At 34.6% G+C, this 14761-nt stretch overlaps 2 protein-coding genes across 3 annotated transcripts; one reads left to right on the top strand and one right to left on the bottom strand.

The window, feature by feature from the left end:
* Nucleotides 1-4346: 4346 nt before the first annotated feature.
* Nucleotides 4347-5949, top strand: LOC104722316 (uncharacterized protein At4g06744). The gene has a single exon (XM_010440464.3). The coding sequence runs from the start codon at nt 4655-4657 to the stop codon at nt 5876-5878; it is 1224 nt and encodes a 407-aa protein (XP_010438766.1). The 5' UTR covers nt 4347-4654; the 3' UTR covers nt 5879-5949.
* Nucleotides 5950-10156: 4207 nt separating this feature from the next.
* Nucleotides 10157-13042, bottom strand: LOC104722325 (protein EI24 homolog). 2 transcript variants are annotated; one of them, XM_010440476.2, is made up of 11 exons: nt 12864-13042; nt 12703-12768; nt 12302-12443; nt 12090-12142; nt 11705-11827; nt 11540-11603; nt 11355-11440; nt 11198-11280; nt 11041-11117; nt 10796-10911; nt 10157-10530 (listed from the first exon to the last, which is right to left on the bottom strand). In XM_010440476.2, the coding sequence occupies exons 1-11, from the start codon at nt 12953-12955 to the stop codon at nt 10464-10466; spliced, it is 969 nt and encodes a 322-aa protein (XP_010438778.1). In that variant the 5' UTR covers nt 12956-13042; the 3' UTR covers nt 10157-10463. The 2 variants fall into 2 exon arrangements, with proteins under 2 accessions (XP_010438778.1, XP_087337082.1); XM_087480956.1 differs by having other exon boundaries at nt 11540-11644; nt 11751-11827; nt 12864-13025.
* Nucleotides 13043-14761: the final 1719 nt, after the last annotated feature.

Genomic DNA, 14761 nt, shown 5'->3' with positions numbered 1-14761 from the left:
CTGTTCCAAAGAATGTTGATTGTCTCGCGGGGAGTTCCCGGTGACCACTCACGCGGGACAATGTCATGTCTAGTTGGCCTCTAGAATGACCGCTACTAGACGTTGTATTTTGTTGGGGCTCATGCTGGTTATCTGGGTGGTTTCAGCATTGGAATTGTTGTGGAATGGAACAGATTATCGACGGGCCCATAGGAGAAAGAGTCTAGAGTATGCGAGTAACCATTGTAATATTTTAGTCGTCTTTGTTGTTGTCGTGGTTGTAAAGAGTCTAGAGTAACCAAGTAACCCTTGTCTTACTTTAGGTCGTCTTTAGTGTCGAGAGAGAGAAGTCTAGGTTGATCGAGTCAAGTCTTGTCTGATCTAACCTTTGCTTGCTTGTTTGTTGATGTTGCTTCCGCTATCGTTTCTGTTGCGTAGCTTTGATTGCGTGATTTGCTTGTTTCCTTCCTTGTTTGGGGTAGTCAGGGTGGAAAAGTAGAATGCATGTTAGGGAGGGGTACCCAGGCTCACTGAGTAATCTTAGATTACTCATGTTGTAGTTTCTCGTGTGTGTGCAGGGAGCTTATTTGAGAGTAGAGCCGGAGCAAACGTAGGGTACCAGATAGGGTTGATTGTTGTGTGTTGTTTTTACAAAACCCTATAATTTTCCAAGATGTATTCTATGAATTTTTCCGACTATATATGTATATTGCTTGATAAACTTATTTTCAATGTAATAATTTATTAAGTAATATAATTCGGTTTTTTTTTGGGGGAAACATGGCAAGTTGGATTTGATACATTTGCCTTGTCCGGGCCAACACAACGCGCCAGGGCCGCGAGGGTTGCAAAGCCTAAGCGAACCTCAGCCGCGGGCGGAGTCGCGTCCAGGAGGACTGGTCGGGAAGCTGCAGCTTTCGTCCCTCGGCCGGACCACCCGGGTGCGATCTCCCACACTGTGGCGCTCCGGAGGCGTCAGTGCCCTCGTCCGGGGCATAGGGCGGTTCGGGGGCGTTACAGTCATACTTAACTCGACTTGTGTTGGGTAAATCAGACATTAAGAACGAGAATGAAATCAAGGAGGAAACAAAATAACCAAAACCTTAAACATTAAACAGAACTTTAAACTCGTAAATCTATACCAGCATCTCTCTCTGCATTCCCCAAATCGATTTTATGAACCCTAATTTTGTTTTACAAAAGAAGAGATTGACTTTATCGGGTTTTGGTTGAAGAAGATTGGGTTTGTGTCATTTTTTAGAGTGTAAAACAGCATGATTTTTGAAGTCTGTGATGTTTTTCAAGAGAAGCAAAACGGCTGCCACGTCATCGATACAGGAAAGGGCTCTGTTACATTTTTAAACGGTTTAACCAGCTTCCACGTCATCAATACGAGAAAGGGCTATATTGCGGGTGACTTTAGAGTTTGTAGGATTGACCTGCAATGTCTTGACATGGAGGGTTATCTTGCCAAAAAAAACTATTTGGAGGGTTTTTTTGCATAAAACCCTTTTGAAAAGTGACATAGAGAAAGGGATATTTTTGAAAATGACTAAATTCTAAATCTTAAACCTCAAATACTAAATTCTACCCCCTAAAAACTATATCCTAAATGTAAAGTAGAGAACTCAGACCTAACAAAAAAATCTAAAAGTTAATTTAACTTATCTTAATTGTGTAAAAGAGGACAAAAATGAAAATATAAAAAAAGGTATTTTTGAAAAGGAGTATCTCAACAAAGGCATTTCTAAAAAATTCGCTACAAACTATGTCTTTCTAGAAAGTATTTAATTTTATTTAGGAAAGATAATTTTAGAATTAAAATAAGTTAAATAAAAATTATTTGGTTAAAAAAAACATTAACTTTTCTCTCTCACTTCTTATTTTGATTAAAGAAACATTAATTTTTCTCTCTCTCTCTCTTCTTATTTATACACAAAATTATATCATTCGATTGATGTAGCCACCTAAGACCTAACCTCGAGGGTTTTTCCTCGGACAACCTCCGGGTCGTTCTCTTTTAATTTCTCTTCTCCTTCTTTCTGAGTCTGGTCCGAGTTGTTTTTCAGACTTTTTATTTTCAGGATTTCTGACCTTAGTGAGGGTCACTACAATGACGGTGGTAAATATGGGATCCCGGCAGTTTGTTACTATGGTGAAAGGAAAAAGCTTGAACCTTCTTTTACAAGGAAAACCCCAGGAAGGCTCTTCTACACATGTCAAAGTAGAGAGGTAAGTTTCTATAAAATTTGTTTAAATTGTTTAGACTGGTTGAATTATTGTGATACTGAGGTTGAACTGTGGGTAATTATTTCATAAAGTGTGGTTTAAATATTTATGTGTAGGATAGGGACTATCACATTTTTAAATGGTGGGATGAAGCTATGATGGAGGAACTAAAGTCAGTGAAGCAAGATACTCTTGGCTATCCTAGTTTGAATCAAATGTGTGAAACACTTCAGGTCCAAAAAAAGGAGATTGCTCACCTCTATGATCTCCAATTGGAAAATCAAATGGAGTTGGGAAGGCTTATGGCGTTGATTGCAAACAAAAGTGATGGAATAACTATGGAGTTGAGTTGAAGAATGTGTTTGTTGCGGCTTTGGTTCTACTAGCAATGATGACCTATTTGTTTAAGTAGATTAGAGGGTCTTCAATAAATTTAGAAGACTCATTTGTAGTACTTTGGGGATGTAGTTTAAGTGTTTAACAAACAGTTTTAAAGTGTTTAACAAACGGTTGCAGAATTATGTGTGTGTTAGTTTATGATATTTGGTTTAGTCACATGTATTTTGGTCTAAAACAATGACAATTTGGAATGGTCTAGAGTTTTTACAAGATAACAAACCCATGATTTAAACATAAAGGTTTAACACAAATGAACTCATACGTTTAACATAAAGGTTTGACAGTTTGAGGATGATGCTTAAAACACACAAAAATAAGGTTTGACGATGCTTAAAAACACACAAAAAACAGACACGATTCTTCAACTCATTTCTTCTTTCCACGGCCATGTGAAAGCTCCATTTTTTTCGTTCCCTAGCTTGATACAGACTGCTTGGTAGTATAGTGTTGTCTCGTGCATCAGTCGCGGACCTCCCTACCTGAATGTAGTCGTCACCAGTTACAGGGCTGGTGAATACACCATAACCTTCCTGCAACAATCACAAGACAACATCAGTTTTTTTTTTTGTTTTTTTTGCCAAACAAAACAGTCCAGTACTAAGAATCAACAAACAAAAAGTTGGAAAATCTTACTTTTGGTAGATACATGGGCCATGTGTCATACAAAGGCAGTCTCTTAGGAGTTGGTTGAGAAGATAATGCATCATCATGCTGAATTTTCCGAGGTCTTCCAGGACGTCATTTTGAAAGTGCAGATGAAAGGGTTGGAAGATCTTCTTCAGCTGGACTTTCTAGACGAAGTTCAAAAGTTGTGGCTGTATTTGCAAGTGGTTGTGACGATGATGCACACTCTAAGTTCAGAAGATGTTGGAGTGTTCATCATTCTAGACGAAAACTACAACAAATCCATATCAGAATGATGAACACTAACATCTCGCAGCATCTCTCTCAGTTTCCTCCAAATCGATTTTATGAACCCTAATTTTGTTTTACAAAAGAAGAGATCGACTTTATCGGGTTTTGGTTGAAGAAGATTGGGTTTGTATTGTTTTTTGGAGTGTAAAACAACATGATTTTTGAAGTTTGTGTCATTTTTAAGAGAAGCAAAACAGCGTCGTTTTGATCTCCGTTACGTTTTTAAACGGGTTAAACGGCTGCCACATCATCGATACGGGAAAGAGCTAAATTGTGGGTGACTTTAGAGTTTGTAGGATTGACCTGTAATGTCTTGACATGGAGGGTTATCTTGCAAAAAAAAACTACTTGGAAGGTTTTTTTGCACAAAACCTTTTTCAAAAATACATTTTTATGTTGTCAATTTTCAAAAATACTCATTTTCTATGTATAAAATAACTAAATTTTAAGCGCTAAACTCAAAATACTAAACATAATCCCTCAAAACTATATCATAAATGTAATATAGAGAAACCAAACCTAAAAAAAATTATAAAATTAATTTAACATAATGTAATTGTGTAAAAGAGGGTTAAAATGAAAATATTCAAAAAGGGTATTTTTGAAAAAGGTATCCCAAATTAGTTATTTCTAACAAATTCTCATTTTTTGTGCATTTTCAATAATACTCATTTTTGAAAAGTGACATAAGAAAAGGGGTATTTTTGAAAATCCCTCAAGTTTATATTTAGTTCCAAGTGAACTGAGTAGAAACTAAAAATATAGGGTGATTTGAGTTGAAAGGCTATATACTACATGTGGATTGCTACACGCAACTTTATAGTAGTTGTGTTTGATACTTTGTTTAGAGAAAGAGACATATACTACTTGGGCAGGTGGGATTGTTTTTTTTTTTTTTTTGGTTAAAGTGTAAAAGAGATTGTTATCATTTTTATATTTTACTTCCCAATGATTTATCAATTTTTATAACGTTTTTCTATGTCATAAACCTGGTGAGTAGTATCTCAAGAACCTATTCAGTATTCAGTATTCACATAAAAGACAGAAAACAAAAACTAGTGAGGCATAAATAATAAACACTAGAACTTCCACTTCTCTTTGATCGCCGACACATTTTGGTTCAGTGGCAAAGATGAAGAATCCTTTGCTTTTGGCTCTTTTCCTTGTTTGCACCATCGCTTTACCCGATAAAAGCAGCAGAGAAACCCAACAATTAACCAACGGTGGCCTCACCGGCGCGAGGCAAGAGATACTCTCTTTCTTAGACCAAAGACTTGCTGTGGTGTACCCAGTGATCCAGAGATTCAAGTCACTCATCACTCTCGACCCTTATAAAGTAACCCAGACTTGGACTGGTTCAGACATCTGCAGTTATAGAGGCTTTCACTGTGACAATCCTCCGGACAACAAAACCGCAGTCACTGTCGCTTCCATTGATTTCAATGGCTTTCAGCTCTCTGCTCCCTCTATTGAAGGATTTATCGATCAGTTTCCTGACTTGGCTCTGTTTCATGTTAACTCGAACAACTTTGGAGGTACCGTGCCTTCCAAGATCGTCAACCTCAAGTACCTCTACGAACTCGACATCAGCAACAATAGATTCACCGGTCAGTTTCCGACAGCCGTAGTTGGTATGTCCGGTTTGACATTTCTTGACATCCGTTTCAACTCTTTCTCCGGTTCAGTCCCTCCACAAATTCTCGGTCAAAACCTCGACGTTCTCTTCATCAATGACAACGGCTTTACTGCAAGCCTACCAGAGGTACCAAGTGATGGTACAGCACATATTCTATACTTAACTTTAGCAAACAACAAGTTCAATGGTCCTCTCCCAAGAAGCATCCTAAGATCAATGTCAACGTTAACCGAAGTACTCTTCTTGAATAACGATTTCACGGGTTGTATCCCTTACGAGATCGGGTTCCTCACGGGAGCATCAGTGATTGACATTGGTGGAAACAAGCTCACAGGTCCTCTACCGCTTTCCCTAATGTGTCTGGAGAAAGTAGAACAACTCAATTTTGCTGGGAATCTCTTGTTCGGGGCCATCCCGGAGGCGGTATGCATGGTGCTCCGGGACAATCTTGTCAACTTATCGTTGTCTGATAACTATTTCACGCACGTAGGGCCTTGGTGTAGGGGTTTACTTGACAGAGGTGTACTTGACGTTAGTAACAATTGCATTCCTTTCTTCCCAGGACAAAGATCAATGCAAGAATGTGCCGAGTTCTTTGTCAAACCTAAGAAGTACTACTGTCCTCACATGTGGTACCATAGTTTTTTCTCTTGCAGATATTCCCATATATCTTCTTCCTCTTCTAATGCTTTCATGCCCATGGTAGCTCCCTCACCTTAATATTTATCATCATCAGTGTATTAATCATTCTCATTGTGTAATGAAAAATAATCGAATTATGTTTCGACCAAGACAATTATAGTAACGGAAGGGCCATATTGGTGTTTGTGTTGCAAGGTGTATAAACTTACTTTGTGGTAGCTAGTATGCAGTGCTGTGCAAAGGTCCATAGAAGCCTAAGGCAAATAATAAAAAATGTAGCTTCTTACATTCTATTTTTGAGAAATTTTTATCTTACTTTTGGTATATAGAAAAGGAAATATTGTTCATTTTCAAAACACATTCCTAAAAAGCAAGATTTAGTAGCTAATGCATAAGAAAAACAAACAATTTTTTTCATAAATGTAAATGATATAAGTTTTGTTTCCAAAAAAAATCCTATAACATTACATAAAAATGAATGTTCAGCCTAAGTTAGGAAAAAATGTGGCCTATTATTTATGTTATTTCTGTGTGGCCTAAGGCAAATGCCTTTTTTAATACACTAAGGCACGGCTCTGCTAGTATGGTTTCCATGTACCCGAATGAAATAATTCGTTCCATCTTCTGTCATGTCCTATAAGTTCATAACATACTCATGAGTCATGAGTACTCATGATAAGAACTAAAAAGATAAGGTCAGTGTTAGACTTAAAAGCACGGCCACTACGATTTCCTCTCTAATGTTATGCACGTTTCTATCATGATCTTAGGATCACTTCCAGCTTCTTTAAACCTTTCTTATGATTTCATTTGTTGAATGTGCACTACATCTACAAGGATAGCAATTATTAAAAATAGTGAAATGTTTAACAAAGCGGTACTTAAAATATAACTAGTTTTATAAGAAACAGTGTAAAATCTTAATGATTCATTTTCCTTATATTGGGTGGTAATGTAAGTAGTCCCACTACGGGACCATCATATAAATTATGTGGAGTGGGCACCATTCCTCCACGTCTATTGCATTTGATGGGTTAATCGTACCAAAAAGTTAAAGAAAGATGATTGATGTAAAAAATAAAAATAAATAAAGAGAGATGAGAAGAGGTGACCCCATTCCTACCGAACCCATTGACATTTTCTATGGACTACTACTATACTAGAACTCCTGAAAAGAATTAATAGTCTAAACAAAATCGATTCCAATCATATAATTTGCGTCCAGCTAAGAAAAGGCTTGTCGTTGTCGTACATAGGAAAAACTGTTTAACTAAGTTCTTGCTCTCGCTATGTACAGTATAAATGATTCTCGAAAAAAAATTGAGTTAACTTTTTCTTTAACAGTTTTGTATGTGCAGTACGTAGAGTTTGGGCGTTGACCAACATTAGGTGGATCGACACCAAATGTTTGATGCGATGGAAATTGCGATGAGTGCTGATCGACACCATGTGAAAATGCCAACCGACACCAAAGCAAAAATGGTATAGTCGAGTGGTGGTATCAACCAGACACTAGGAGGATGTGGAATGGTGATCTTACTTTCGTATGTAACAACTATCTAAACAAGAAGTTCGTATAAATTAAATTGTCGTTTGTCAAGTAAAGAAATATTAGCAAGCATTAACAACCAAATTTGTTATGTTCACAAAGCAACATCAACTGTCGTTAGCTAAGGATACTTGGCCCATGTAGGATAGATCTATTGATTAAAAACACTTTTGGTGTCATGATAAAATCAGTTAAGGGCAGTTGCTTCAATGGCCAAATTAAACCAAGCAAGAAACATAATATTAGATAAGAACTATATGGTACAATCTCATATGAATCTTACCATGCATCTACAAAATTATCCCAAACCCGAACCCAAACCCAATGATAAAAGAGGCATTTTCAAAAATAACTTATTTTCTATGTCACTTTTTTAAATTATCCTTTTATGTTGTCTATTTTCAAAAAAATACATTTTTATATACAAAATTACTAAATTATAAGATTTAAATCTCAAATACAAAACTCTACCCCTTAAAACTATACCATAAATTTAAAAAGAATCCAAACATAAATGAAATCTATAAAACTTAATTTAAAATATTATAATTATAATTGTGTAAAAAAGGGCAAACATGAAAATATTCAAAAAAATGTATTTTTGAAAAGGTGTATCTCAAAAAGTATATTTCTAACAAATCTATATCAACATTTTTGAAGTACATTTTGGTTTATGCCCTTTAAATTTTACTTATTTAATTTTTTTTACAACATTAACCCCTAAAACAATTCCATAAATAACATTGCAGAGAAACTCAAATACTAAACTTTCTTAAATTGACCAACATTTGTTACATTTATTGCCATAAAATCTTAACAACATCTATACATTCCGGTTTTTCCAAAAAAAACTCTACCCATTAAAATTTTAACCCATTAAAACTCCAAAACAATTTTTATGGATGCTAGAATCTCTCAAATTTAAATGATATACAACAGATTTTCCTTAACAAAAGTTTACAATATTCATAATTATATTAACATTAATAAATTTCTTAAACCGAAAATCTAATTATAAAATGTCACATTAAATATGTTGAAAACCCCCATGTAATTTTGTTTATTTTTTATTTTTTGAGGAATTACCAAAAAATTAAAATTCTATTGGAAAAAATATGCTAATTTGGTAAAAAAAATTAACATAATTAAACTTGATAAAAAAAACTTATTTTGATTAATTTTTTTACGCAAAAACTTATTTTGATTTTGGTGAGACGGGTTGGCATTAATCCCATATAGGGAGTTAAGTAAAATTGTTTTTTTAAAACACTTTTAGATGTGTACCAGGAGATAAATGTATTACTAGACTATACATGTACCACTCGAGTTAAAACCTTGAAAACACTACGGAGGTGTATTCAAAACAGAATTTGGGAGGATTTAAGATATTCTGGATTTTAGGAGATTTACAGTGAGTTTTTAAGGTAGTTTGATGGATTTATTATTATTTTCTATTTTTGAAAAAAAAAATACTTTGTGATTTGATGAGATTTTGTGAGACTTAAGTGGGTTTTTAAGAGATTCTCAAGTCCAAACGAGAGGTGTTCATATATCTTAACACAAAGAATACATTGAACATATTCATATGTATAGAGGTTGGTTTTTGGTGTTTTGGCAATTTGATCCGAACAAACACCACCGTAATTTGCATCATGAAGCATTTATTTAATCTCGAGAGTATATATACCTAACAACTAACCCTAATAAAATAAAATAAAACAAGATGTGAAATCCATAATTAACACACAAGAAAAACAGAGAAAAGAGAAGAGAGAGAGCCTAGAAACGAGAGAGGAGAAGAGAAAAGAGAAAAGTAGAGAGAGAGCCCAGAATTTTGCAATTCCTAATTTGTTTTTTTTTTAAATCAATCCTTCAAAAACACCCTCTAAAAGGTGAGATTTTTTAAGTAGGATTTTCTTTACAAAAATGTACCCAAAGTCTCACACAATCACTATTATGTTTAAAAAAAAAAAAAAAGAATTTGGTTTTGAATAACAATAGATTTGTTATGATTTTTGCAAATTGTTGATTGAATAAGAGTGGATTGTGAGTGATTTTGAATGATTTTTAACAAATTTCATATTCAATAACAGTGGATTTGAGATATGATTTTAAAATCATAGTTGAATAATAGGGTATTTTTAAAAAATCACAAATCCTCCCAAATTCTGTTTTGAATACATCCCCTACAAAAATCCTATACTTTGAATACTTATATCAAATAGTTGTAAAATTTTATAATTTACAAAATTAATAAAACAATAATAAAATAACAAATAAATATAATATAAATTTTTAAATTTTTAAAATAAAAATATTGTACACCGCGGGTTAAATCCTAGTTATGATTATTAAAACTACTTACACATATATAAAACAATTTCTCTAACTGGCCGAAAAGTTATACTTATAAAAGAGGAGCCCTAAGAATCAATGGAAAAATAAAACTAAATTAAAACGCATACGGATGGTAAAAACTAAAAACATATACCAATCGGTTATTTTTGTATTTTGAACCGATTGATCATCGTGTTATGGCTCTTTTTCACTAAACGTTTAAATAGACCATTTCCAACTCTAAAGTTCTTCATTTTACTCTAGCAAATGTTAAAATCTGTAAAGACTCGATAATAAAAATACTCAAAAACCGGTAATATAAGAGATAAATTACTATGATGCTAATCTTTCCAAATTCACTCAGACTTTTTTATGCTTTTAGGACTCAATTATAAAAATTATCTCTTGAAACACTCGTTCATATGTTTTTGGCGTTACCGCAACACTAAACAACCTTCACTTGCACGTATGACCGGAGAACACTTTGTATCTTAAGTGGACAAGTAAAACGAATGAAAACTATATTCTGAACTTTTAGGATTCTATTAGTGTACTTATATCTTGAATCTTGCTTTCTTCATGTCAGTTGCTTTGGAGTTTTGCAGGAGCATGTCGGCCATGAGCGTCAGATGACCATACCTCAAAGCCGCACCGAAATTGTTGAAGCATGAGTCTGTACTTGATAATGTCACCAAGAAGACCGTATGACACAAATGCAAATAATCTTCTGACTGGCCTCGCAGACTGAGAGATGCAGCGATAATGTTTTAGCTTCATTCAGCCTGTCTTTTCATGTTGCATCTGGTGCGGGGACTCCAACCGGAAGATAGACAATGCCAACATCCTAAAATTCCAGATATTATTTGCAACTAAAGCCTTAAGTTTCAGCCAATGAATAAATCAAGAAGCTGATAAAATAATGATCCCATGTAGTGTGTATATTTATCCTCATGGAAACATCACAAACGTGTTTTGTGCAGCAAATAATGAGGATTATTTCCTAAGGTATTCGGATTTGGATCTACTTATTCATACTTTTTACTTGGACCAGTAGAAATTTTAGGATTTTGAAGCTTTAGCATCAGAGACTGAGAGAGAAATTGGCTTACGAGAGAGTATCAGCTGCATAGAAAATTGGAAGCCTCCATAAACCTGCACACTTCCACGTTCTTCTCGGGGCCAGAATAGATTTTTCAGGTCCTGATCCTGTAGCAGTTAAAACAAACTGCAGACATAATACATTCTGTTAACACTGATTATTATGTTAAGATACAGCAGTCAAGAGAGTGAAAGAGACAAGAATAAAATGTCTGATGCAGAGTTATTGACTTATTTTCAAGCAAACATCATTTACCAATGGAAACAAGATGGCCATAAGTGCTCCGCTGACAAGAGGCGAGAGAAAGAAAATAGCCAACACGCAGGGACTTCCTGAAAACAGAACAAAAGCCAGAATAAGGATTTCTTTATGTCAATGTTGCCAAAGGAACCAATACAGTAGAAAAGACTACCAAAACCAGCAAAGAAGGCCCAGTTAGATTCAAAGAAGTCCAGCCTTTTCTCCAGAGGAATCCCCGAGAAGTTCCACTTATATCTGCAATGAGAACCTGGAATTCGTGAGTTTCTAAAGACTAACTAACTCACCATTGATGAGATATGACAACTTACTCGTAACAATAGTAGGCATACATCCATGAAAGAAGTAAGAAATTCAATATCTTCCCGATGTATGGTATAATACCAACAACATAAACCTGTTTTGTAAAACCCATTAGGTTATCACATCTGTTACCATATCCAAATGAAGAAACATATTAAAGTCAATGGACCTTTACAAAGGAAAAACCATTTACCTCAAGAAAAAAAAATGTCAAGAGAAGCATGGAATACACCTGCTCTCCTATACCGATCATCACCCTGGAAACGAATCACACAGCAAAAGGATTTTGGCTTAACACCTACAAACAGTTTTTTATTTTATTTTTTGGTTTTGATATAGTGACAAAGTAGACCAGTACCCTCCAAGACCAGAATTTGCCAAGTTCTGTGACGTTGGAGCTTCACCTTGTCTTAATGCTTCTGCTGAACTTAAGTCAGATTTCTCCATTGCCTCGAATCCAAGCTTTGCAATATCGTTGTACCTGAAAATTAGATGGTCCTCATGACTCGATGTTCACGGAAAAAGAAAAGAGATGAAAACGAGAACTCTAAACTAACATAATGGAAAAGTATGTTAATTTGATTTCGATTGGCAATACTAAGCTCGTGAAGGACTAAAGGTACAAGATTGCAACAGCTAATTCTATTTGTGAGTTGATTGATGTTCAATTTTTGTCACAATTCTGAGAGACGGAAAACAAGGAAACAAAAGGTATGACTAAAATAGAGGTGCAAGAAGTCTACCAGATGTTACTCAAGATGAAGCTGAGCATGTACAGAGGATAGAACCAAAAAACCTGCAGCCAAAGAAAGAGCATTCTTTCTAAGTCAGATAACCAAAAAAAAAAAAAAAAAAACTGTGATATTGTTCGTAAGACTGGTGATCAAAAACAAAAGACAAAAAAAAAACTCCAACAAGAAGGCTCTTCAAATCTCAATGTAAACAGGAAACTTACATAAAAGAGCTGCAAAAGTCCACCACGTAGAAAGGCGTAAAATCCACCATACGAACAAAATTCTTGAGAAGTGACCGGAGAGCACTGATCAGGTAATATCCACCAAAGGGCTGGATCAATAAACCACTTAAACAGACCTAAACTGCACCAATTCTCAAAAATAAAAACCAAAGGTAAGCTTAAAATATCGAATTGTGCAAATTACTATTCATAAAAAAAAAGCTATATGCTTTTAATCAAGTCTCTCTAGTAAGATTGACCCTATCTCATCCCAGAATCCAATTCTTCTTTCTCTGGATCATAAAGTCTTCGTCTTCTCAAGAGAAATCGAATGATTTTCATGCAATCAAAACAAAAGGCAAAATAGACCGTAAAGATGAATTTTTTTTTTTTTTTTTTACCTTCCTAAGAAAATCAAACCATTCAAAAGAAAACACTGTCCAGTTCGTAATAGGAGCTTTCTCGACCTAACCACCAAATCAAAAACCAAACGTATGTAAGATGATTGAATTTTTAAGTATCCCAATTATGATCAGGAAACGAATCAGAATGACAGAGGAACCTGTGACAGAGAATGACAACACGGTGAAGAGAACAAGCTTCTCGGAAACCCTCAAGCCATAGAACCAACACCTGCTTCGATTTAGGTATCATCTGGTCAATCAAAGGCTTCGGGGGTTTCAATTGTCGACTACGGAAGAGATTGAGAGAAGTTGAATCAGACAAGCAACAATAATTAGGTTTGGTTTTATATACTTCCTCCGTTTCGGTTTTAGCGAAAACAGGCCTATTAAAAAATAGTTATTTTTAAAAAATTTAACCAATCATAAACAAGTCTATATAATATTAAATATAAATCTAATCTAAAAGTTGCATAGAAAGTTGAAACATCCAATCTTATGAAACAAAAATATTTCTCTAAAAATCCTATATTATGAAACTGAGGGAGTATTAAAAAAAAAAGTTATAAGGTGGGTTTATTAATTTAGATGTAATTTATAAACAATTTTTAAAACTACAATAGGTGTGAATGGTTGCAGCGGTTGGATAGACAAATCCATCTGCGGATCAGACCGCTTTTTATTTACCATTCATTATGTGTAGTCCGCATTGGTGCGGTCTACAGAAAATAGAAACAAAATCGCAGCAGACCAACTGCGGACCGCTTTTTCTTACAAATAGAGTTAGACCGCAGCGGTCTGTTGTCCACACTTAAAACAGAGCGGTCTGACCGCAGACGGATTTATCTGCCCTGACCTTAGTTACCATTCAGATCCAATAGTTCAGTGCAGAACAACATATTTAAAAAAAAAAAAAAAAAAAAAAAAGCAAAACTCCTAATAATAATCCATCTATTTTTTATTTTATTTAAAGGTTTGATATTTAATATTTCTGGTTCAAAAAATAATATCCAAACTAATCAAAATATGCAATTTAATCTTTAGAAAAGTAAATATTGATATACATACTCGTATTTTCATAACAAAAATATTCTGATTTTACTTTTACTCATCTTTATTGATTACAAGATAAGTACCTGTACGATGTGCGGGTTTAAAGTTTTGTAAATAAAATAAATTAGCAAAAATATATTAAAATTTGTTGTACGTTATTTATAAGTTCTGTTTTTGTTATAATATATTGATTTATATTCATTTACAAATCTTTTATGTGTGTTACCATTAAAAGCATATTTTTTACACCTAAATATATTGTATGTTACAAATATATATCTTACTACCACCTAGAAGATATTTGTATGTACATTAAGTCAACTATTATGTGTTTTTACTTTTACTTTTAAATAGTTTTTTTAATTACTAAAATTATTAGCTCAAAAAATATTTTGAATAAAAAATATATTACATAGTATACTAATCAATGATGTATCATCACAATAGTGTATGACCAACCATGTAGAGAATCTTGGCTCCGCACTCCTTTCTTATGGAGAAAACCTTGGCTCCACATTCCTTCCTTGGGGAGATACCATTTCGTCCAACCTCCTCCACCTTCCTTCCTTGGGAAGATAACCTTGCGTCCAACCTCCTCCACCATAGAGAGAACCTCGGCTCTGCCCTTCTCATGTGTGGAGAGAACATGTTCCTGTCTTTTAGCTATCTCAAAATGGCTTGCTCCGACAACCAATGAAACTAAAGATCCTTTTAATTTCCTAATGTATTTGTGGAAGTGTCTTTGACACACCATGATGTAACCTTTGTCTCTAGAACACCCCGACTGCCACCTTGCTTAGTGATCCCCATATCCACTCCCAGTCTGTGGGCCTACCTTCCTTAGTGGGCCCCACATCTACTCATGGCCCACCCATATCCGACGGTCAGTTTGTTATATCCGGGAGGCTTTAAATACTTGTTTATCGATCCTACAAATCACCATATGCTCTTTCTTTGTGTTTTGTCCTCACTCGCATAGTTCTGAAAATCACTTCCCAAAAGGTCA

This window comes from Camelina sativa, chromosome 2 (assembly GCF_030686135.1).
Source record: "Camelina sativa cultivar CO46 ecotype springtype chromosome 2, ASM3068613v1".
NCBI lineage: Eukaryota > Viridiplantae > Streptophyta > Magnoliopsida > Brassicales > Brassicaceae > Camelina > Camelina sativa.
Note: the sequence above shows the minus strand (reverse complement) of the source record. Positions and strands in the feature narration are given on the sequence as shown.

Excerpts from the sequence above, each read along its gene's own strand:
- LOC104722316 (XM_010440464.3), top strand. The coding sequence starts at position 4,655 with ATGAAGAATCCTTTGCTTTTGGCTCTTTTCCTTGTTTGCACCATCGCT.
- LOC104722325 (XM_010440476.2), bottom strand. The coding sequence starts at position 12,955 with ATGATACCTAAATCGAAGCAGGTGTTGGTTCTATGGCTTGAGGGTTTC. Across the intron at positions 12,769-12,863 it reads GTTGTCATTCTCTGTCACAG|GTCGAGAAAGCTCCTATTAC; the intron begins GTTCCTCTGTCA and ends TTTGGTGGTTAG. Across the intron at positions 10,912-11,040 it reads TGGCCATCTTGTTTCCATTG|TTTGTTTTAACTGCTACAGG; the intron begins GTAAATGATGTT and ends TTATGTCTGCAG.